This window comes from Halictus rubicundus, chromosome 1 (assembly GCF_050948215.1).
Source record: "Halictus rubicundus isolate RS-2024b chromosome 1, iyHalRubi1_principal, whole genome shotgun sequence".
NCBI classification, from domain to species: Eukaryota; Metazoa; Arthropoda; class Insecta; order Hymenoptera; family Halictidae; genus Halictus; species Halictus rubicundus.
In genome coordinates this window covers 2,144,210-2,167,064 of record NC_135149.1, presented here as the reverse complement: position 1 = coordinate 2,167,064, position 22,855 = coordinate 2,144,210, and the positions used below count along the sequence as shown (strand labels likewise).

At 40.8% G+C, this 22,855-nt stretch overlaps 4 protein-coding genes across 6 annotated transcripts; 1 reads left to right on the top strand and 3 right to left on the bottom strand.

Annotated features, from left to right (window-relative positions):
- Nucleotides 1-4,874: 4,874 nt before the first annotated feature.
- Nucleotides 4,875-6,619, top strand: LOC143365540 (rRNA methyltransferase 3, mitochondrial). The gene is made up of 4 exons (XM_076805826.1): nucleotides 4,875-5,366; nucleotides 5,467-5,711; nucleotides 5,799-5,954; nucleotides 6,028-6,619. Exons 1-4 carry the CDS (start codon nucleotides 5,035-5,037, stop codon nucleotides 6,564-6,566), a joined length of 1,272 nt encoding a protein of 423 aa, XP_076661941.1. The 5' UTR covers nucleotides 4,875-5,034; the 3' UTR covers nucleotides 6,567-6,619.
- A 65-nt stretch (nucleotides 6,620-6,684) lies between these two features.
- Nucleotides 6,685-13,648, bottom strand: LOC143365532 (MAM and LDL-receptor class A domain-containing protein 1). Its single transcript, XM_076805813.1, has 10 exons — nucleotides 13,236-13,648; nucleotides 12,962-13,159; nucleotides 12,496-12,871; nucleotides 12,235-12,411; nucleotides 11,714-12,140; nucleotides 11,219-11,563; nucleotides 9,251-9,472; nucleotides 7,197-7,585; nucleotides 6,906-7,071; nucleotides 6,685-6,806 (listed from the first exon to the last, which is right to left on the bottom strand). The coding sequence occupies exons 1-10, from the start codon at nucleotides 13,646-13,648 to the stop codon at nucleotides 6,763-6,765; spliced, it is 2,757 nt and encodes a 918-aa protein (XP_076661928.1). The 3' UTR covers nucleotides 6,685-6,762.
- A 15-nt stretch (nucleotides 13,649-13,663) lies between these two features.
- LOC143365547 (serine/threonine-protein kinase Nek5) lies at nucleotides 13,664-18,039 on the bottom strand. Its single transcript, XM_076805839.1, has 6 exons — nucleotides 17,689-18,039; nucleotides 17,543-17,633; nucleotides 15,052-15,219; nucleotides 14,802-14,962; nucleotides 14,552-14,708; nucleotides 13,664-14,414 (listed from the first exon to the last, which is right to left on the bottom strand). The coding sequence occupies exons 1-6, from the start codon at nucleotides 17,745-17,747 to the stop codon at nucleotides 14,112-14,114; spliced, it is 939 nt and encodes a 312-aa protein (XP_076661954.1). The 5' UTR covers nucleotides 17,748-18,039; the 3' UTR covers nucleotides 13,664-14,111.
- Nucleotides 18,040-18,381: 342 nt separating this feature from the next.
- Duba (Deubiquitinating enzyme A) lies at nucleotides 18,382-22,785 on the bottom strand. Of its 3 annotated transcripts, none has more exons than XM_076805918.1 (12): nucleotides 22,185-22,783; nucleotides 21,985-22,077; nucleotides 21,669-21,760; nucleotides 21,420-21,565; nucleotides 21,136-21,284; nucleotides 20,895-21,050; nucleotides 20,653-20,809; nucleotides 20,310-20,521; nucleotides 20,091-20,210; nucleotides 19,861-20,016; nucleotides 19,601-19,787; nucleotides 18,382-19,503 (listed from the first exon to the last, which is right to left on the bottom strand). In XM_076805918.1, exons 1-12 carry the CDS (start codon nucleotides 22,320-22,322, stop codon nucleotides 19,358-19,360), a joined length of 1,752 nt encoding a protein of 583 aa, XP_076662033.1. In that variant the 5' UTR covers nucleotides 22,323-22,783; the 3' UTR covers nucleotides 18,382-19,357. The 3 variants fall into 3 exon arrangements, with proteins under 3 accessions (XP_076662033.1, XP_076662042.1, XP_076662052.1); XM_076805927.1 differs by having other exon boundaries at nucleotides 21,432-21,565; nucleotides 22,185-22,782; XM_076805937.1 differs by lacking the exon at nucleotides 19,861-20,016 and having other exon boundaries at nucleotides 22,185-22,785.
- Nucleotides 22,786-22,855: the final 70 nt, after the last annotated feature.

Below are 22,855 nucleotides of genomic sequence, written 5' to 3'. Positions count from 1 at the left end.
AAAACTGGTTCGCAAAAAAATTATACATATAATTTATAAATATAATCGCTCTGGACAATAATAAGATTACTCTTACTAGCTGTAAGGCACTTTGCCCTCATTGGCAATACTATTAGTATTAGTGCTATCAAAACGCCTGTGTATTTTAAAAAATAAAACACAAAAACCTTACAAATAAAGAAGAAGACTCGAGACGGAGCAAAAGATAAAATACAAGGAAACCGAGCTGCTGCTAACGAAAAGCCTATTACCCTTATACTTGTAAACGTGAAATTTATGGCTAAAATATTTATCGCATCTCAACGTGTAAACGGTAAATCACTGTAAAAAAATATTTCAAATAAAACATTTACTTTCAATTTATCGATCAACGAATTTTCAGTTTTCTTTCTCACCCCCGCCACGCCGGTCCATTCTCACTCTTCTTAAAATTCAGTCAATGTTCAAATTCGAAATTCATGGATTATCGGTAACGTCCACGAAATTCACGAAAATACAATCATCGAAAGTTAGATCTGTATGTATTTAATTTACTTATACCTATATACATATGTAGATACTTACCAAAAGTTCGTAGTACACCCGTCCTGGATTATTCCAGTACTTTCGCGCCAATAACATTACCCCACTACTTTCTCCACAAACGTAGAATATAAGTAAATAGCAGAGAGGAATGAGAGTGCTCACGCCCGGGGTTTCGGCGTTCCCACTTTCGTAACATCGCCGCTTTAGCATGGCACAGAACCGGTCAGTCTTTCCTAGAACAGAACCGGTCAGTCTTTTAGCATGGCACAGAACCGGTCAGTCTTTCCTGGGACAGAACCGGTCAGTCTTTTAGCATAAAACTGAACGCACATTATTTTTTTAACCAGGATTAGAACGTACAGCTTAATTGTTGTATATGAAATATGTAACTAACATGTAAATCTTGTGTACAAAATCTCTAATTAATATAAATTAAGAATAATATTAATTGTAATGATACGTATTTTATTTTTTTTCCAAGTTTGTAGTTGCAAACTTTAGTTGTAAAAAATGGAAAATCCGGAAAAATTCGAACAAATACAGATCTCATATCGAAGTTTAAAAGCGACCATTGTCATCAACACTATCTTAAATTTTTTCATATATATAGCTACTGTTATTATTAATTAAAAAAAATTTTCTTTCATGAATAAATATTTTTTCCACCTCAGCACCATAAGATTTTTACTAGATGACCTTAAAAACACATTAGAACTATTTTTAAATAATTTTACTCGAAAACATTCTAGTTTACTCTTTATTTCACCGTTCTACTAATTTTTTATGGGCTGCATTGCAGCTCTGTTTAACACCCCTTTACAACCCAATACCATGGTACCATCCATATTCAAGGAAGAACAATTTTTTGCGACGATCATTGAAAAAATAAAAGTGTTTCCTTCATTTCAGTCCTTTAGTGCGTTGGTGACGTAGCGCCCAGCACACCTACCTGTGTTCTGTGTCACATCTGGAGTTTTATGGTACGCTAACAATCCCTATTGAGTCGCAAGCCAGACCATACAAACGAATGCATCCACAACTTCCAGAGACCTGCCTCCAAAACTAATTAAAGGAAGGCTAGACATGCAGTGTGTACTAAACTCCTCAAAAGAGGTGGATTCCAGTCGCTCGTGTTATAAACCTCATTCGATACTTCATCGAAAGGGTGATCTTACATATTTCTGTAACAGTTCCAAGTGCATGCACTTTGTTCATGATACACTCTTTGTAATTATTAAATTCAATTAAATATTAAGTAAATCTTTCACGGTGCTAACGGCCCTCGCAGAGATGGGCATTATTTGGGATAAAAAATTATTTAAATGAAAATTTGAATAAAAGATACTTTATCTTTATTCGTTATTCAAAGGTTCGAATAAAAAAAGTATCTTTATTCGACGAGTATCAGATAAATAATTTTATTCGACGAGAATTTATCCGACGAATAAAGATAATTTTTTTTATTCGAAACGGATTTATTCGAACTTCGAATAATTTTTTCATCTTTTATCTATATCTTTTATTCGAAGGCTTCGAATAAATCTTCGAATAACTTTTGCCGAGCGCCGAGCATCAAAGACTCAGCGAAGACAGACGACATACAATGTAAGCGGATGGAGAATCGCGCACGTATGAAAGTTTAAACTTTTAGATTTTTCAATATATCCTCATGAAATTGTGACGAGCGAATGGAGGTGATTTTCCTGATGAAAATGAGGTCAAATTCGAGTGTAATCGAACAAGTTTCACTGATACGTAATGTTACGATAAAAATTACAATCTCATTAAAGACAGTCCAAATGATGTCGTGTTTGCACTCATTTTGATCGGAACAAGCTCTACAACTCATTCGTCTTAACAATATTGTTCTGATTAAAAACATAAAAGCATAAATTGCCAATAATGCTGGATTCTCCATCTGCTTACAATGTAGGTTGTTGGTCGGTCGTTGGTCTTTGAAGTTCCGAGCTCGTAGAGTCGCGAGATATCGGTGTGAAACAACTGCCAATCCAATTGCAAAACTTCTTTATTTCTCATTATTTTTTTATGGGACTTGCGCCAACTAATTCGTGGCATTCTTCTGATTAAAATGACACTAAACACGGTACAAATTGGACTGTATTTAGCATTTTTATCCGTAGATTTATTCGAAGGCTTCGAATAAATCTTCGGATAACTTTTGCCAGCTCGACGAATAAACGGCGACGACGGCTGACGAGGACCGACGAGCGCTGAACGTCGAAGACCCAGCGACTCCCAAACGGTATACAATGTAAACGGATGGAGAATCGCGCATTATTGGCAATTTATGGTTGTATGTTTTTAATCAGAACAATATTTTAAGACGAATGAGTTGTAGAGCTTGTTCCGATCGAAATGAGTCCAAACACGACATCATTTGGACTGTCTTTAATGAGATTGTAATTTTTATCGTACCATTACGTATCAGTGAAACTTGTTCGATTACACTCGAATTTGATCTCATTTTCATCAGGAAAATCCCCTCCATTCGCTCGTCACAATTTTTTGAGGATATGTTGAAAAATCTAAAAGTTTAAACTTTCATTCGTGCGCGATTCTCCATCCGCTTACATTGTATGTCGTCTGTCTTCGCTGAGTCTTTGATGCTCGGCGCTCGGCAAAAGTTATTCGAAGATTTATTCGAAGCCTTCGAATAAAAGATATAGATAAAAGATGAAAAAATTATTCGAAGTTCGAATAAATCCGTTTCGAATAAAAAAAATTATCTTTATTCGTCGGATAAATTCTCGTCGAATAAAATTATTTATCTGATACTCGTCGAATAAAGATACTTTTTTTATTCGAACCTTTGAATAACGAATAAAGATAAAGTATCTTTTATTCAAATTTTCATTTAAATAATTTTTTATCCCAAATAATGCCCATCTCTGCGAGGGCCGTTAGCACCGTGAAAGATTTACTTAATATTTAATTGAATTTAATAATTACAAAGAGTGTATCATGAACAAAGTGCATGCACTTGGAACTGTTACAGAAATATGTAAGATCACCCTTTCGATGAAGTATCGAATGAGGTTTATAACACGAGCGACTGGAATCCACCTCTTTTGAGGAGTTTAGTACACACTGCATGTCTAGCCTTCCTTTAATTAGTTTTGGAGGCAGGTCTCTGGAAGTTGTGGATGCATTCGTTTGTATGGTCTGGCTTGCGACTCAATAGGGATTGTTAGCGTACCATAAAACTCCAGATGTGACACAGAACACAGGTAGGTGTGCTGGGCGCTACGTCACCAACGCACTAAAGGACTGAAATGAAGGAAACACTTTTATTTTTTCAATGATCGTCGCAAAAAATTGTTCTTCCTTGAATATGGATGGTACCATGGTATTGGGTTGTAAAGGGGTGTTAAACAGAGCTGCAATGCAGCCCATAAAAAATTAGTAGAACGGTGAAATAAAGAGTAAACTAGAATGTTTTCGAGTAAAATTATTTAAAAATAGTTCTAATGTGTTTTTAAAGTCATCTAGTAAAAATCTTATGGTGCTGAGGTGGAAAAAATATTTATTCATGAAAGAAAATTTTTTTTAATTAATAATAACAGTAGCTATATATATGAAAAAATTTAAGATAGTGTTGATGACAATGGTCGCTTTTAAACTTCGATATGAGATCTGTATTTGTTCGAATTTTTCCGGATTTTCCATTTTTTACAACTAAAGTTTGCAACTACAAACTTGGAAAAAAAATAAAATACGTATCATTACAATTAATATTATTCTTAATTTATATTAATTAGAGATTTTGTACACAAGATTTACATGTTAGTTACATATTTCATATACAACAATTAAGCTGTACGTTCTAATCCTGGTTAAAAAAATAATGTGCGTTCAGTTTTATGCTAAAAGACTGACCGGTTCTGTCCCAGGAAAGACTGACCGGTTCTGTGCCATGCTAAAAGACTGACCGGTTCTGTTCTAGGAAAGACTGACCGGTTCTGTGCCATGCTAAAGCGGCGATGTTACGAAAGTGGGAACGCCGAAACCCCGGGCGTGAGCACTCTCATTCCTCTCTGTAAATAGGTACATAGATGGTAGAGACCTAACTTACAATTAGATATATGCTGCGGTGAACGTGCATGCGCGAAAAAAACTCGTTCCTTGTCTCATCAGCAGTTCATCCACTGAACCGTCCTATATATATATATCCTCTCTGTATATATATCAGTGAGTTCATCGCTCTGTCGCTAATTAAAAGTACAAGTAACAACATCGCGTGGTAAACATTGGTATTACCACAAACGAGATATATCTGCTGATATAAACTCCGTCCGTCGAATAACTATGTATACATATGTAGTCTGTGGCGATATATGTTATCGGCGATGTTTCTAACCTCATTTCAAGTAGAAAATCGTATGTACTTATGCAGTTCTCTATGCACACGCGTTGTTTACACTACAACTACGAGTTCTGTTGAATCAGGGAGGAAAGATCTAAGTAATATTTCTCGCGAATGAAAAGAAAATGGTGTTTTTGAACGTCGTGTACAGTGCTTTCCGGCCTCTTGGACGGAATTCAACGAAACTCGAATCAATCAAAAGAACGATCGATGTAACGTTAAATCTAACGTTAACGCGAACGCGAACGGGATGGGTTACTCGTAGACCGGTTGCAATCATTAACGAAGATGAACTGTTCGATATCGAAGACACTACCAAAGATATACCTATCGCAAGGAGAAAAACATCTCGAGCAAAGTCAACGCGGAAGAAATCGTCGGAACAGTCAGAAGAAACCTCGGCGGTCAAGAAAGATAAAAGATTCACTGTGTTCGAACATAACGATCCAACTATAACGTAGGTGATCTACCGATCGATCGAGCGTTGTGCTATTTGACGATCGATTTTGCTTTAAAGATGTAATTCTACTAAAATTTGTGTTTCATTCTCGGTTTAGATCCCTCCTGACTAAAGTTAAATCTCGAAAGAGAAGGGAAAAAAACGACAAAATCATTCTGGAAGGACACAGATTAATTAAAGACGCGCTCGAGGCTGGCGCGCAATTGGACACGATTCTCTTCAACAACTACGACGAAATCGTTAAATTCAATCATCCTATTCCCGACAATGTAAAACTTTACAAAATACCGTACAAAACTATTCAATTGTGGTCTTCTTTAACCAGCCCTCCTGGAGTTATGGGTAACGATGTGTCGTTATCGTACGATGTACGCGATATAATACAACGCAACGTATATTATTAACAACGATTTTGATTCTCTCGTACAGGAATTTTCACAACACCCGACATCGAGAACAACGCTACTGTCGACGATTCGTTGCCCCTTACTATTATCTGCGACAACGTGAGAGAACCGGGAAATTTGGGATCGATTATGAGGGCTGCAGCGGCCGTAGGCTGTGAAAAATTGATATTAATAAAAGGTATAGTCTATTTATGTGTTATGTTGCATACAAAATTTATTACATACAATCTTTGTTATTTTGTTCGTTACAGGTTGCGTGGATCTTTGGGAACCAAAAGTTCTCCGAACCGCAAGCGGGGCTCACTTTCGATTGCCTGTTTACGCGTTTCCGTCGTGGGACGAGGTTCCGTCGCTGATAAGCGAGAGCTCGAACATTTTCATAGCCGACAGTAACTTCGGAGACGAATTCGTATCGAAGTATGACACCGATACGCTTCAACCCAGCATCGGAATATTCGACGTCGATCCGGAGCAGCTCAAATCAAACCAAAGTATCGAATCTGAGTCAAAAACACCGGCCAACAAAAAAGCGATGGCAGACCTTTTGTTGAAACTGCCTATCGTACCGTACTACGCTATGGATTATACGAAACAAAACATCGTGCTGGTCCTAAGCGGAGAAACTGAAGGTTTGACCTTCGACTCGTACGAGTTATTGAACGAGAGAAAAGCTATTCGTATCAATATACCTCTGGTAAACGGAGTCGACAGTTTGAACACGGGAGTGGCCCTTGGCATCGTTACGTTCGAAATGAGAAGGCAATTTATAAAAAAACAAAACGAACTGTAATAAAATGTTGAATTCGATCTACGTTCACTGTGATAAAATAACAATTTACCGTCTCTCCCTTGATCGTCTCAGTAATATTCTCTATTTCTATACAGGCACGGTATTCGATTCGAATTCATTACCGGTACGTATGCGGTACTGGACGAACAAGACGAGCACACTAGATTCGTGCAATGTTTTCTCTATGTACGGTACCTTAATTTTCATTAGCGACGACTGGTTGTGCAGCAGCCGGTCGGACTGTCGAATTTCAAAATGACAACGTTTATTAAGTTTGTTGGATCTCAATTGGTTGCTCGATTTCTTCCAATTATTATAGGATAGTTTGACGAAACTTACTTGTACAAGTTTGAGGCTGGAATTTGATATCGTCGATAGCGAAACCACCGTTGCTGGCACTTCCTCGTAAAACAAGATGATACGGTACACGTGCGTCTATCGTAACTTGTGCCGCCGTCCATACGGGTCGCGGATTGTTGAACCCCTTTGCGGTCAACGACCATAGCTGAAACAAGACAGAAGAAAGGAGAAAGAAGAAGAAGAGGGAAAGGCTCTCGAATGAGTCTTTCGGTGAAAACGAATCGATTGTTCGATTTATTATCGATTCGCTGAATCGGGGTTTGTTCTTACAGTTTGCTCCTGATTTCCAGTATCTTCCTGAACGTCTTGTTCCTCTTCGGTGTTCATCTTGATGATCTGCAACGTGGTGGACTCCTCGACTCCAAACGCGGCGAACCAAAAAGTGAAACAAACGGATTCTTCGTCCGGCGACGTCTGTATAACCGGCGACCGCAGTCGTACATCCGTTGATTTCTGATTGTTCGTGAAAATATCGAAAAAGACAAAGTCACCGGTCGCTCCAAATGTCTTGTCCAATAATTGAGCCGGTCGATGAGCGAGAAAAGCGCGCTGCCAAGTAACCGTGCGTTCGTTGTCCGAGGAAGTAATATTTTCCCAGCCGCACAAACCTTTCTCGAAGCTACAGTCTTCCGGTCTGGCCGCCGCGCTTGCCGGTTTCACTGCAAACCGTTGCGATCAGAAATGGGATATTGGACAGTTTTTCTCGCGCATGCACAATGATTTTCGCGTCAGTAAAGTGATAAGATTGGCTAAACTGGGGTACCTTGGTTACCCCGCATAATTTCGCAAAATTTTTTATAATTTGATTTTGAAAAATGAATGTATAACATGTGCATATGTATGTATATATACAGGGTGTCCCACATAAATGGGAACACCTAAATATCTTTCGTATTTACAGTCCTATCAGAAGAGTTCAAAGGACAAAGTGACACTATTGCAGGGGGCAATATAATGGTGAAGAAAAAAATTTTTTATGTCGCGTTTTTTAATGAAATTTCAAGGTTACCGATGTTTTTTTAAGTGGAATAGTATATTTTTTTTACGATAGCATGATAGACAATACAAAACTGAATTTAGTGGATACCACCTTTTTGACCTTGAAATGACCTTGAGCAAGAATAATCATGTTGAAGCGGATGAAATGTGGAAGTTTAAAACTTACGTGTTTCAGCAAAGATTGCGCGTTGTTTAATAATAATAATAATAAATGTTCGAAATGTTGACCATCCTCATTTATGCAATGTTGCAATCTTTTAATAAATAGTCTGTAGGCATTGTCGATTTCCTGAGACGTAATTGAAGCGCATGCTGCAGTAATCCTTTGCCGCATATCCTCTGGCGTTGTGGGTTTGTCTTTGTACATAATACATTTTATCTTGCCCCATAGATAAAAGTCCAATGGTGTCATATTCGGAGAACGGGCTGGCCATGGAATTGGTCCTCGTCGCCCAATCCAGCGTCCAGGATATTTCGTATTTAGCACCGTTCTAGCAACTTTAGAATAATGCGCTGGACAACCATTATGTTGAAACCACATGCGCTCCCGATCGAATAACGTAATTTCTTCTAAAAGGCCCGACAAATCCTGGCGTAAAAATGCAGCATACTTTATACCAGTAAGAGTTCCTTGTATAAAGTACGGGCCTATTATTCGCCTCCTTTTTTTTACATAAACATACGCTGTTTACTATGAAAACTATTTCGAACATTTATTATGATATGTAAAGGTCAACCCGACGTAAACAACGCGCAATCTTTGCTGAAACACGTAAGTTTTAAACTTCACATTTCATCCGCTTCAACATGATTATTCTTGCTCAAGGTCATTTCAAGGTCAAAAAGGTGGTATCCACTAAATTCAGTTTTGTATTGTCTATCATGCTATCGTAAAAAAATATACTATTCCATTTAAAAAAACATCGGTAACCTTGAAATTTCATTAAAAAACGCGACATAAAAAATTTTTTTCTTCACCATTATATTGCCCCCTGCAATAGTGTCACTTTGTCCTCTGAAGTTTTCTGATAGGACTGTAAATACGAAAGGTATTTAGGTGTTCCCATTTATGTGGGACATCCTGCATATTAGTTTGTACCAGACTCGTCTTGACGTATCGTTCCGGAGTCTTCCGGGACTTTCCCGCCAACAACATTTCCCCACTACTTTCTCCACAACATAAATACAGTACTGATTTCGAACGCGCATGCGCGAGAAAAACCGCCCAATATCCCATCACTGGTTGGGACCGCTAACTATCCGAATGTACCGAATTCGATTTCGGTTACGATTTCGATTTCCATAGTTATCGACGATTGTTTTACCTGTACATTTGCCGATGTAAAAGGAAATGTCGTCGATGCCTATGCTGCCGCTGGCACGATTGGGACCCCAAGTGCCCTCAAACACCACGTTAAAGTCTTTCCTCTCGACTACGCTGATTTGCGCGTAGCTCCACGTAGGTCCTTGATTATTGTAAACCTGCCAAATCGGCCTGGACTCGGTGGAAGATTCTCCGGTTGTCTGTATCGATACTCGAAGCACTCCTTGAAACGTCGGGGGATTTGTTATTCGTTGCCGTCACGCGATGTCAACGATCACACGATTACAGTGAATTCTCGATATATGTCAACAACACGGGTCTTCCCAAAGTCATGTATTGGCCAGGAGACATACCCAAGCCGTGTTATGTTTACTTTCCTCGGCGTCCGAGGCTTCTCGTGCTTCCTGACTCCTCACGGGGTATACCCCGCGGTAGTGGGGATAATTCCGTGAGGTTTATCATCCAGGTTTTGGCGACATATATACAGGATGGGGCGTCAGAAACAGGCCACCTGAATAACTCGGCTGCTATTGGTGTTAGAAAGAAATGCATCAGATGGAACTTGCTTGGTTTCGAGGGGGCATTAATCTGATGTTAGTAAGTTTTTTGTAGGTGGACGCGTAAAGGACATACGAAGGTCAACTTCATTTTTTTAAATGGAATGTCCCATTTTTTATACCATACATCGATAAAGTATCAAAGTCTGAGTATAAAAGCGTTGACCTTCATATGACCTAAACCTAATAGTTAACGAGATATTATCCAAAGAAGAAAGAAAATTATTTCGATAATATCTCGTTAACTATTAGATTTAGGACATATGGAGGTCAATACAGTTTTACTCAGAATTCGATAGTCTATCGATTCATGATACAGAAAGTAGGTCTTTCCATTTAAAAAAATCAAGGTGACCTTGAAATCTCCTCTTTGCCTCCACCCACGCAGAGAATGTTTGTGTCACAATATGCCCCCCCCCATGCCCTCCCCACTTAAGATGCACTTCGCTCGGCAGAGATTTTCAAAAACGGCTAAAGTACAGATGAAGAGTACAGCGTGATCGAATGTTTATTTACATTCAACGACCCATAACAAGAGATTACGAGACAGAGATAAAGTAATATCAACAATCAGAGGCGGCAAGGAAGTGTGCATTATACAAGGTGGGGCAATAACTATGTTCACTTTGAATATTGCCGTTATTTGTAATAATATGAAAAAATGTTGTATACAGAACTTACACGGTATAGGGGGGAGGGGGATATTGTGACACAAGTTATGTATATTCTGCATGGGTGGAGGCATAGAGGAGATTTCAAGGTCACCTTGATTTTTTTAAATGGAAAGACCTACTTTCTGTATCATGAATCGATAGACTATCAAAGTCTGAGTAAAACTGTATTGGCCTCCATATGTCCTAAATCTAATAGTTATCGAAATAATTTTCTTTCTTCTTTGGATAATATCTCGTTAACTATTAGGTTTAGGACATGTGAAGGTCAACGCTTTTATACTCAGACTTTGATACTCTATCGATGTATGGTATAAAAAATGGGACATTCCATTTAAAAAAATGAAGTTGACCTTCATATGTCCTTTACGCGTCCACCTGCAAAAAAGCTACTAACATCAGATTAATGCCCCCTCGAAACCAAGCATGTTCCATCTGATGCGTTTGTTCCTAACACCAATAGCAGCCGAGTTATTCAGGTGGCCTGTTTCTGGCACCTCACCCTGTAGAGAAATTACTGTACATGAATATACAAATGAAGAGCTCAGGGCAACAAACGGTCAGCTCGATTTAGACATGACTGCCCACTTAGAGATTTTAATCTTCGGGGCAACATACAGTTACAAATGTCTCATGATATGACTGTTTGTTGCACCGAACTATCGAAAGAATTTGTTCTTTTACAGCCACGTCCAAATCAAGCTGACCGTTTGTAGCCCTGAGCTCTTCAAATATACGAACCTAGGCTCGGTCCGGTAGAGTCGATGAAAGATTCAAACATCAAGTACCAAAAGGTGATGCAAACGGGCTCCTCGCTGCCTTTGATTTCACGACTAACCAGCTGTGCTGTACCGCCTCCGGACGACCGAGGTCCTCCACGCGGACGTCCCAGGCCGAGGAAAAACTCGTTTCTCCGGCTGATCGTGTACCCATTGCTGTACGGTTTCCGTTGGTTCCTCGGACTGAGCACTTGGAATGACACCCTTTCCCATTCTACGCGATCAGGATCTCTGGAGTTAATCCAGTCGCACTCGTCGACTTCGAAGCTGCAGTCTCGGGGCGTTGGTGCAGCGACTTGGGGCGAAACTATCGCAAATAATAACACAGAGAAATACAGAAACCGTATAGGGAATAACGCAACGACTGGATCACGTAACGGCCATAGTCGATACAAATATCGCAAGAGGAGCTGAAACGCGAAGAGATAAAAGGTGATTATTCGAATCCCTTCCTTACCCGGACAAGATCCGTGGGCGAAGGAGATTTCATCGATGGCGATGTCTCCCATTCCAGTGTTCCCTACCGAAGCCTCGAACACCAGCTGAAAATCGTCCAAGGAGCTGACGGTGATTTCAGCGACGAACCAAGTGTTTCCAGCGTTCCCGTTCAATGCCCAGATCTCTCGAAGGGGCGCGTCCATGCTACGAAAATGTCGCACGAACAACCTCAAGCTGCCGATCCCAGCACCGAACATGTGGAACCAAAAATGTAGACACATTGGCGCGTCGGCATTGGGTGCCGGAAAGCTGGTGCTAAGAAGCCTGGCTCTGTCCCCTGGTCTGCGTGGGAACGACGAGTCTATGTACGCGTATCCTCCGGCCGTTGAACGCTCGCTGGAACTGTCCATGGCCGGTCCGGTCGTTGGGTTGCCGCTTCCTCGACTCTTAAACGTTCGCCATCAACGTCAACGTCTTTCCCATCTCCGGACAAACCGCGCAACATTTTCCAACCAGAGATAAACCTTCCAAACAACCTACGATCGTCCAATCGAAGTCGTCCTCCGCGTCGTTGCTCCAATCGCAAAATCCGCCAGCAAAGTTGCAGAACCCGACGCAAGAAGTACCGGGTTGCAAATCTATGTCGTCCACGGCCGCGTATCCTCTGTACAAGCGAGCTGGATCGGTGGGATCCACAGGAATGCCCTCGATGACCACCTGCATCGTCGTATGTATGATTATGAATACGAATATCCTAGATTACGTAAACCAAAAAACTTGGCAACCATTGCTGAACATTACCGAATGTAAATCGGGATAGGTGTAGAGTATTTGTGCCTGCTGCCAAACACCGAGGGTATAGTATTGGCCGTTCCAAATGACACGCTCGTTGAACGTTTCGACGAAGAAAGGTTTGCAGGAGGATACCGTCCCGTTGTCGTTACCGGGTGCGATTTCCGTCTCCGTTTCCTCCTTCTTGATCGAATACTCGTCCGTTCCCGCGTGAACCAATACCCTTAGACCGGCTATGCTCAGCCCATCCAACGCGTATTTGAACATGATGCATGTGCCGGTTACTCCGGTACTCCCTAATTGAGGACTATGCAATAATCCTCCCAACGTTTTCGCCTTGCCGTCTTTCGACGGTGGTAGCTGGGAACTTTCCAAAAATGCGTACCTATGGGAGCGCGCGCGCGTGCGCGATAACTCGTGTATTGATAAAAATCACGGGGATCAAATCAAACTGGTAAAAAATATGTTCCGTTACCCTCCTTCCATGGTTCCGGTAGTATAATCGCTCGGAGGCCCACCCATCCAATTGGTGCCCATGCCGGTCCCTGCCCTCCAATCCAACGCGCCATCTCCGTTTTGCCACTCGCAAAGCGTTTGCGTCGGGAACGCGTTGAAGTCGCAAAACACTTCGTCCACGGATGCCGTAGATGTTGGTGCGCCCAAGGGAGGACACCTGTAACGATGCATAACCTGTTATCTTTTCCGTTTCTCTCTCTCTCTCTCTCTCTCTCTCTCTCTCTCTCTCTCACCTCTGCGACGATGGATCTCTTTGGGCGAGCGTAGGCGGACCGAGTGGATTGCGAGACGAAATCGACGTGGTCGAAGGAATAGAACTCTGAGTATAGAATGTATCTGGTCTGACCGGCCACTGTCTGGGCTCTATGCGTTCCACTTCATCCAAAGGTTCGCGTTCGCGTTCGCGATCGATCGAATTGAACGGAGCGTGCGTCGAATTGAAAACGTTAACGATATCTGGAAAATCGATCGAATCTTTGACCTGATCATTCTCGACGGTGCGAGTGCCGTTCGGGCCGAAATTCTCGTCCACGGTTCCCACTAGATCTACTTGCTCCCCGAAGGTCGGGTTCACGGGATACCATGGGCTCGCGCACGATATCCAAGCGTGGATCAAGCAGTAACAAATCGCTAACGTTGACCACATTTTTCGTGTCTTTATTTAATACCGTTGAGCTCGATACAGTTTGAAACACATTTAGCGGAAAATTCGTTCAACAAATTGAAAACTGATCGTACTGGTGTCATGCGACGAAAGACGAATTTGCAACGCGCGGCTGTCCGATGTTCTTCCAACTAAACCGAACAGACCGAACGGATTTCGAGAGATGTAGGTATGCGCACTATGCGCGCGATGAAATAAAACGAGCATTCCGCAGTTCCGGTCTTTACTTCCTGTCGTTACGCTCTCGAGCCTGGTACCTGGTATGTTTGTACTATGTTGTATGTTTGTATATACACAGAACCAGGCCCAGGCGGTTCGATCACACTGGATCGTCGAACAATTCTATGCAGACCGTTGATTCTAATAATACAATTATTCGATATCCTTTTAGCTTTTCGTTCGGTAAACCGCAAGTTTCGGCGCGCGTTCGTCGGGCGAGACGAGATCAAACCGTTGTTTTACGATGTTTCACGGTTGTAACGCGTGGCTTTAGAAATTTTAGAAACACTTCGGAATCAATGGTTCCGTTCTCCTGGCCGAAGGTACACGAAACTCGTCCTAGATTCAAATACGCTCGAGCTATAAAAGGAACAAGATAAGGACAGAGCATCAATTGATCCGTCTTTGGACGGAAAAGTGGTAGTTTCCTCAACATCTTCGATATCAAATTGACGATAGCCGGTGACGTTTGACTACAAAAGGGTCGTGGCTGTTCCTTGCACGTCATTTCCACGATATCCGCCGCGTCCTGAAATCAGGACACAATCAGGTTTCACCAATTTTCCGTACCATTGTGTTCCGTTGCTCTGCGCGTATATACACGTGCACATGTGCATACGTATCGCGTATCCAGAATATCGCAATTATAAAACAAACCGCACATACCGTGGCAGGAAAGGGATGTCTCTTTGTTACCATCTCGTAAAGAACAACTCCCATGCTCCATATATCGCATTTGAAATCATAACACTGTTTCTCGAACATTTCCGGGGCCATGTACAACAACGATCCGGCGCGGCACGTTATCGATGGATCTCCCAATCTATTAGTGTGGTTGACATTGTTCGGTTAAACGTCTACGCTACAGAATACAGAATATGGAATGCGGAATATACAAACGCAAATACATACGTACTCGTGGAAATTCTTCGATATTCCAAAGTCTCCGATTTTTACGATATCGCCGCGGTTTCCGGTTAACATAATGTTCTCCGGCTTCAAATCCCGATGGAGAATCTTCTTGTAATGTATGTGATGAACGCCAAGAACAACTTGCGAAAATAGATATAGCGCATCCTGCACGCGCGGTACGGAGGAAAAAGAATTTTTATCGCGCTACGTATTTAGTACTTAGTATTTAGTAAAACAACTAACTTAGAATTTACCTCTTCTGTGAGCGGTGTCTCTCGGTTACTTAGCAAATCCTTAAGAGTGCACCGTGTTGCGTATTCCATGAGAATGTAGCAGCGGTCGTGTTCTATCCACGATCCGTAATAAGCCACTATGTTCGGATGTCTCAGCTTGTGTAAACATTGCACCTCTCCTAATATATTCTGCAAAGAAAATCTTTTATTTCACGAACGAGTCCGCGACCCCGTATACGGCTATAGCCACAGCGAGTAAGTCTGATAGAGTTCCGATGATACATATTATATACGTTTTGCAAAATTAATCTATCGAGCAGGTACAGTTTGACTTACCGACAGAAAATCTAATAATAGATCTAATAATTGCAGAAAATCTAATAATATTCTACATGTAAATGCGTATGTATAAATCTAATAAACAGTCCATGGTACGGAATTTAGTTTTGTCCGTCGTGCAATGGTAGCTACCCAATATACAATTTGCTATGAATTTGCTACTAAAATTTGTCTAGAAATTCCGACCCATCTGTTTCCGCATTGGGCTCGGTATTTGAGTGCAAAGTTTGCAGCCAAAATTCCATGCCAAATCAAGACCAAATCGAAGCCAAACCTTGGCTTCGTTATAGAGGGCAAATCGGTCGCACTAAGAGCGAACCTAACCTTGTTCTAAGAGTAAACCTTGCTTGTACGAGGGAAAACGGAATTAAATTATTGAAAATATATGAAACTTAAAACTATATAATTTAGAGGTTTAAATAAAATTTTATTTTTCCTCCTACAGCAAGGTTTACTCCGATTTTTCCCGATATGTACTCGTACAGCAAGAACATAGTACGGTCTACCTGCCCTCTATAACGAAGCCAAGGTTTGGCCTCAATTTGGCATGGAATTTTGCATGCATTTGGCTAGAAATTTGTCAACAAGTTTTGGTGCCAAATTCATACAAAATAAGGACCAAATTCTGGTTTGAGCAGGGTTTGGCACCAAATGGACAAGCCTTTTGCTCGCAAAGTGTGATACAAACATTGCGCAAAATTTTCTCGAAGCAGCATTTGGCTAACTGGGAGAATTAGAATTTCCGCAGGCATCGCTGTACGCTCTACAGGGTGCGGCGCAAATTAATCCCCACGATTTTTCAGCCCCTTCGGATGGTCGGACAGAAAAATGTTTCTTACCAAAGTTAATCAGTATTTAACCGACAAGAAATTGTAATATTTTAAATTTTTAAAAAAATCGATTTTCAACAAAAAATCAAGGTCGCTGTCATATCTTTTAATGGAACTGGGTATTTTTAATTTCATAATATTGTAGGCGACGTCGAAACGAATTCAACGACCTGCTGTACGATGACTTTCAGATAACCTTGAAAGAAAATATCGCCATGAATCAATTGCCAGAATATTTGAAATATTTCGACGGTACGTAATAGCAACGCCTCGCATTTAGAGGTAAACAAATGAACGTAAACATTGTGAATGCTCATTTCCTCAATTGTTGTCCGTTTGTGTCGCAAGATCTGTTAGTTCATTACATGAAATTGTGAGATACGTTATAACAATGAACCGGTACGCTAATAGTGAAAAAATAAATATGTTAAAAATATTTCATGAGTGCAGAGGAAATGCCCGACAGGCTGCAATGTTATATGCGGAACATTATATTACTATATGCTCCGTATAAATTTGGTTTTTTGTTAATTAAGTTCTGAAGCAATGTTTACGTTCATTTGTTTACCTCTAAATGCGAGGCGTTGCTATTACGTACCGTCGAAATATTTCAAATATTCTGGCAATTGATTCATGGCGATATTTTCTTTCAAGGTTATCTGAAAGTCATCGTACAGCAGGTCGTTGAATTCGTTTCGACGTCGCCTACAATATTATGAAATTAAAAATACCCAGTTCCATTAAAAGATATGACAGCGACCTTGATTTTTTATTGAAAATCGATTTTTTTAAATTTAAAATATTACAATTTCTTGTCGGTTAAATACTGATTAACTTTGGTACGAAACATTTTTCTGTCCGACCATCCGAAGGGGCTGAAAAGTCGTGGGGACTAATTTGCGCCGCACCCTGCATAAAGTGCACAGTGATATCAATCTACGGTTATACGATGATCAATTATCATACAGTATTATATACCTACGTATACATATAAATAGAGCTGCGCGATCAAAAATAATCGATCCCCCTAGACCCTTTATCATTCCGATTCCTTTCTCGCCCAGGGAGCGTATATTACATGCAAGTGCTCGTACCTTACATATCGTCTACGATCGAACCACGAACTCGAAAACATTCGACGGTGACGGAGACGGAATGTCATTTACGAAACTTGTTCGATGTTGTGGGCCGTAGCCTAAATACGAAATACAAATAGTAGTCGAACACAACACATTGTACATTTACAACTGAGTTTCGAAAAATTCAAAGACCTTTATGTCGAGGATCTTGTAAATTGCGTGCCGTTATTACTTATTACTATTATTAGCAAGCTGGTATCTCACCTTCAGAGGCAAAGCATTCGTAGCATTGAAAATTTGTTCTTTCACGACAAACGGCTTTGAATTTGTCTTCCTTCGTACCAGATAAACGGATCTAAAAGCATCGAAGGATAAACGCACGTTTGCTAATATTGAATCTGAATACATACCCGAAAGTCCCACGACCCAACAACGTTTCGAAAACGTAATCGCTTATATGCATCGACATTTTTCGCAACAATATTTCAGTACCTTATACGCGACTGGTGAAAACGAACGACTTACACTTTACCCTTGTCGAACATCAACAAACGTTATGGTACAATTGTATATTAATATACAATACTATACTAACATCCTGAACCATCACGTCTTTCGCAATACTTTCAACTTTTTCAAATACAGCGCAAAGACCAATAATTATTGTTGTATTTCACATACCGATCGACTTTAGCGTTCGCTGAAAGTCTGTGTAATGAGACTAGTTTATCGTTCAAAATTAGTTACAAGGTAGAGACAACCAGATGCTAATTTGATCACTTCATCGATAATGGCGCGATTTTACGAATAGGAAATCGATTATACATAGACACGTAAGAATAAAAAATTATCTTGAAACGCGATAAAAAAAAAGAAGAAAAAACAATGAAGAATCAAGTTCACCTTCGACATATGTTTTCACTGCACAGCATAGATACAGTGTCGTAGTTTATAGTAAGCATGTTCTTATGATTTACAACCTACAATCTCCAATCTATAGATTGTATACTTACACTAAACTTTGTAGAATGCATATTCTGCCGAGGTTCTATTGGCAAATAGCGAGCATATAATTATTGGGAAAGATAAGTTCGGGTTTCAACTTACGTGTCATAGTAGTTTTATTTGTCTTTTTTTTACAAATAACGCAATAAAGATTTTCCTAAAGCGTTTAGACGTATCATATCGTACCACGAAAAAAATGTCACAATAACGTGGTTCATTACATCCAGAGGATCTAGTATCGACGAACAACGTCTGTCACAATGAAAAAGAAAAAGGAGGACTGCTTTCGTTAGTTTACAATGAATCGTACGAAATATTTCAACCGCGGCGAGGTAAAACACTACGGATAAAACAAATTGTTCTCGATCTACTCTGGTATTCGAAAGGTGCAGCGGGACGATGTATGCATACATTTCAGAGTACCCGTGCATACATTGACAATTCCGAAATGGAACCCGACGACGAGTATGCTCACTGCGTAACACTTACACCAATGAAAAAAGCAAACCACCTTATACCCTAGTGCAATTCAGAATTAGATGATACCGCAATATATACAGTGTGTCTCATAAGATGCACTGTGTTTGTCGAACGAGAGAAGTTTTAACCGAAAGTAAATCGATTCTCGATGCTTACATACGTTTACTGCCGTTTACAATATCGTGTGTTACTAAAGCTGAGTATAGTAATTTATAAATTAGATGCTTCCGTAATAAACTTGAATACTTTACCGTTTCCACGTTACAAAAGAAAAGAAAACAAAACATCGAGCCGTGCCCGAGTTCGAATCCGAGTTGAGTTTAAACGTGAACGATATCGGGATTAAACGTTAGCGTTATACGATCTGTTGTAAGTAATTAAGTTTATTAGGCATGCATTCAGCAGAATCGTCGGTGATTTTATCTAGCAATTAATCGCGTGTAGTGACTACAAATTGCTTAAATTTTTATTCTGAACTACCCGATTTTTCAGATATTTCGGATATATCACATCATCCTATGAAAAACGCTGCATACAAATGCACATATTTTGCTTCGGTATTTGTTTGAACTTTATCGATAACGATTTTCAGAATTAACTGCTGCTAGAATCTAATATGTTGTTAGCATCGTTTCCAGAGGATGCAGAGTTCCGAGATTGTTTTAAGCTGTCCAGGTATTCCTGTTGCGACGTCGCCAGAACTTGCGATAGTACATGACTGTCTTCCCAATCGGTCAAACCTTTTTGCAAACAAACGTACGCTTGTTAATTTAGCGGTACAGTTACCGTTACCGACACCATCTCGTCATCGTTCGACCAGTACCCGAAGACACGTACCGAATACTTCGGGAGGAAGACGATTAAACAACGAGATGTCTGGCGAAGCGTGAGCCTCCTTACTGCTGCCTGGCACGGGCTCTTGAGAAATTTTCGGTTCAAAGTCCGAGGTAAGGTGAGATATAGCGGATCCTTGCGCCGGCTGATGCTGAGGCGATCTCTTGCTAAATCTTACTGTATCGTTCACCTGAAATGATTCGCAAAACAGATAACGGTCGTAAGTAAAATCCAATCGAACGTTTCACCAGAGTAAAACAGACCTTCGGAGAGTTGCGTAAAGTGTCTTGGCTAGTTTGGGTCGTGGTTGGGGAGGAAGTGTGGCTACGTTGTTGACCACGACTTCCATGAGTGTGGAAATGCGTATGACTGTGTTGCGCGCTTGTCACCGTACTTGTACTGCTACTACTGGCTGATCGCTTTATTCAAAAAGCACGAGTCAGTCTTTTCACATTCCCAGCAATTCGCGGACTGACATTATACGTACACTTACCGCTTTGCGCATTTCGTTATCCCTCAACCATTGCAAGTAACTTTCCCTCGCAACTTGTTCCTCTATGGCTTCGTTCGTTGCTTCCCAGTCGGTTGCTTTTATTTTATCCTCGAGCATCGTCTGTGTCGAGATTTCAAATTCACTTCTACTAGTACACTCATATAGAAAATCATCAAACTAAAGCAAAATATACCAACGATTTTAAACGCGTCTCTCTACCTGTTCGATATGCAATTCTTCGCTTTGACGAACCGCATCCGATATAAGCTGTCGATCCGCTGCACCAGGATTGTACGACGGTAGACCGAGTCCAACGCCAACGGTAGCTTTATACGGGTCTACTATACTATTATAATGACTACCGCGTTGATAAGACAGTCGTATTGGCTCGTTATCGCTTTCAACCATTGTATGGAAGATGTTGATAGGTTCTGTATCAAAGATTAAAAATTACACGTTACGACATCATACGTTTGTACATATGCATGCGTCGTAGTAGGCATAATACAAATATTAGACGTCAAACAACACAGAACAGAAATCGAAACAGATTCAAACGTACCAGTGCTGTAGCAGTACAATTGTATGCTACGATTATACATCTCAGACATGGCTTGCATCTCTATATGGTTTCCATGAACGTATTCTTGTCGTTTCCTATCTACGTACGTGCTAAAATCTTCCGCTACGAAATGCGAGAAAAACTCTTGATTGGAAGCCTAGAAAAAGGGTTGTTCGCAAATCGTATTTTCAACGATAAATTTTCGAAGTATAACTCGAATGGTAGCTCTGTTGAGTACTCACGATATAATCCATACAATGTTTTCGTACTACTCCATGCATTTCCTGGTCACCGTACACTTGATCCGCGACAGCTCGGAACAGACATGCTCCGTCTTCGCCCATTTTTTTAACAATGAAGCCCATCTTACGCATTCGTTTTTCGAACCACCTATCCCGCTGAACGCGACAAAGGAATACAATCGATATTTTTCGAAATTAGGTAAAAAATTCACGGTAATAACGTTAATTTGGTTGTACCGACCTCTTGCCATTCGGCCAAAGTAAGATTGTTTCCAGTTCTACCGGTATATTCGTCCCCGCTATTGTAACCGTTGGCTAATTCGTGTTCCAAATTTGCTGTGGCTCCGCCGATAGCTATCCGATTGTTGGTTATCACGCTGGCATCTGTAGCTAAATAAATTAAATTTTCTATTAATTCTTCTCCATCGACAGTCTTGGATGGCTGCTTCATTCTATGTTCATTTTATGTCATCTAAATTGTATTACTCCTTTGTATGCTTTAATAGGAAACTTTAGGAAACATACGATAACCGGTACCTTGTAGACCGCTGCAAGACGCAGTTGGAGGTGTAGCCTGTCTTTCTCGTTCCCTTTCCCTTTCTCTGTCTCTCTCTCTACCCCTGTCCCTTTCTCTTTCGCGTTTAGAACGCGAGTTTCGTCCGATACAACCGCTAAAAAGTAGCAATATATATTCATTCAATATAAGTTTGCATACTCTTCGATTACAAGCTAATTATTTTCTAGCGTAAATGACACAACCGGCGGATCGCGTACCTGTGTGGACTCGCTCTTTGTCTGTGACGTTTTCCATGGCTCGGACCACTCCCTTCTTCAAAGTGTTTGTCTTCTCGTCGATCAACGTTCGTCTACGATGCGATTGTTATTTTTAGGGATATAACGAATACGATATATATATTTTTTTCCCAACCACCCCTCCCTCCCCCGAAAAATGCATTTGTAAAGAAATAAGAGACATTCGGAGAGACGGAGAGACGGAGAGACTACAATTATGATAAATAATCGATGACAGATGCATCGAGCACAATTACAAAACAAGGATAAATCCAGAAAAATTATTCCCATCGCTTACCTCGTAGGAACTACCCGTGAGCACTATAGAACCTGATCCATGATCGGCCTGAACTCCGTGAAGATCGACCGCGAAACCGTTTGCAGCACGTACCTGTCATGGTTCGCAAAAGGTCGTTTAACGTTCGGTGTTGCAATTACTAAGCAAGTATCGCGGTCGAATAACCGCAAACAGTTGCAAAGTGTAGATTATTCATTCACCTGATATGGGCTATTAGGTAGCGCGATGGATCCAGATCCATGCTCGTTTTGCACTCCGTGAACATCGACTTCGGAAGTGCTGCCTCCTTCTCGTCTATCTTTTGAGGCGTTCGTCTTCTTCTTCGACAGAATGGTCATCTTGCGTAATCGATCGTCGGTAGTCGTTAGACACGACGCTCGTTCAACAAGATCGCGGAAGAACGCTTCGCGAGCTTGCACTCACCGCACCTTGAACCCCGTACTTCCTTTCCGAACGCAATCTCTATCCACTTATTTATTATTACTCCCAACGATACGTACGAGTTCTGTCTCACTCTCTGTGTGTCTCTCTCCCCCCCGCCCCTCTCTCACTCACGCTCTCTCTCTCTTTCTTTCTTCTTCTCTCTGGAGGACGCAAACTTTGACGGAATCTCGCGTTCGCTCTCGTATCGACAAACTACTCGTGAATCTGAATCGAAACACCGTTATACTTTTCCAAAGAATACGACATGATACTTCTGATAATCGACTACTACATTAATTCTTTTCTTCGAATGTTTTGTCAAACAGCCATGACCACGATTGCACACATTGCCAGATTGCTACTGCTACCAATCGGTCGTACAATAATTCCCCTAAAGTGACATTCCAAAAGTCCCTGGCATGCGCAGAATCAAGGTAACTCGGCGAAA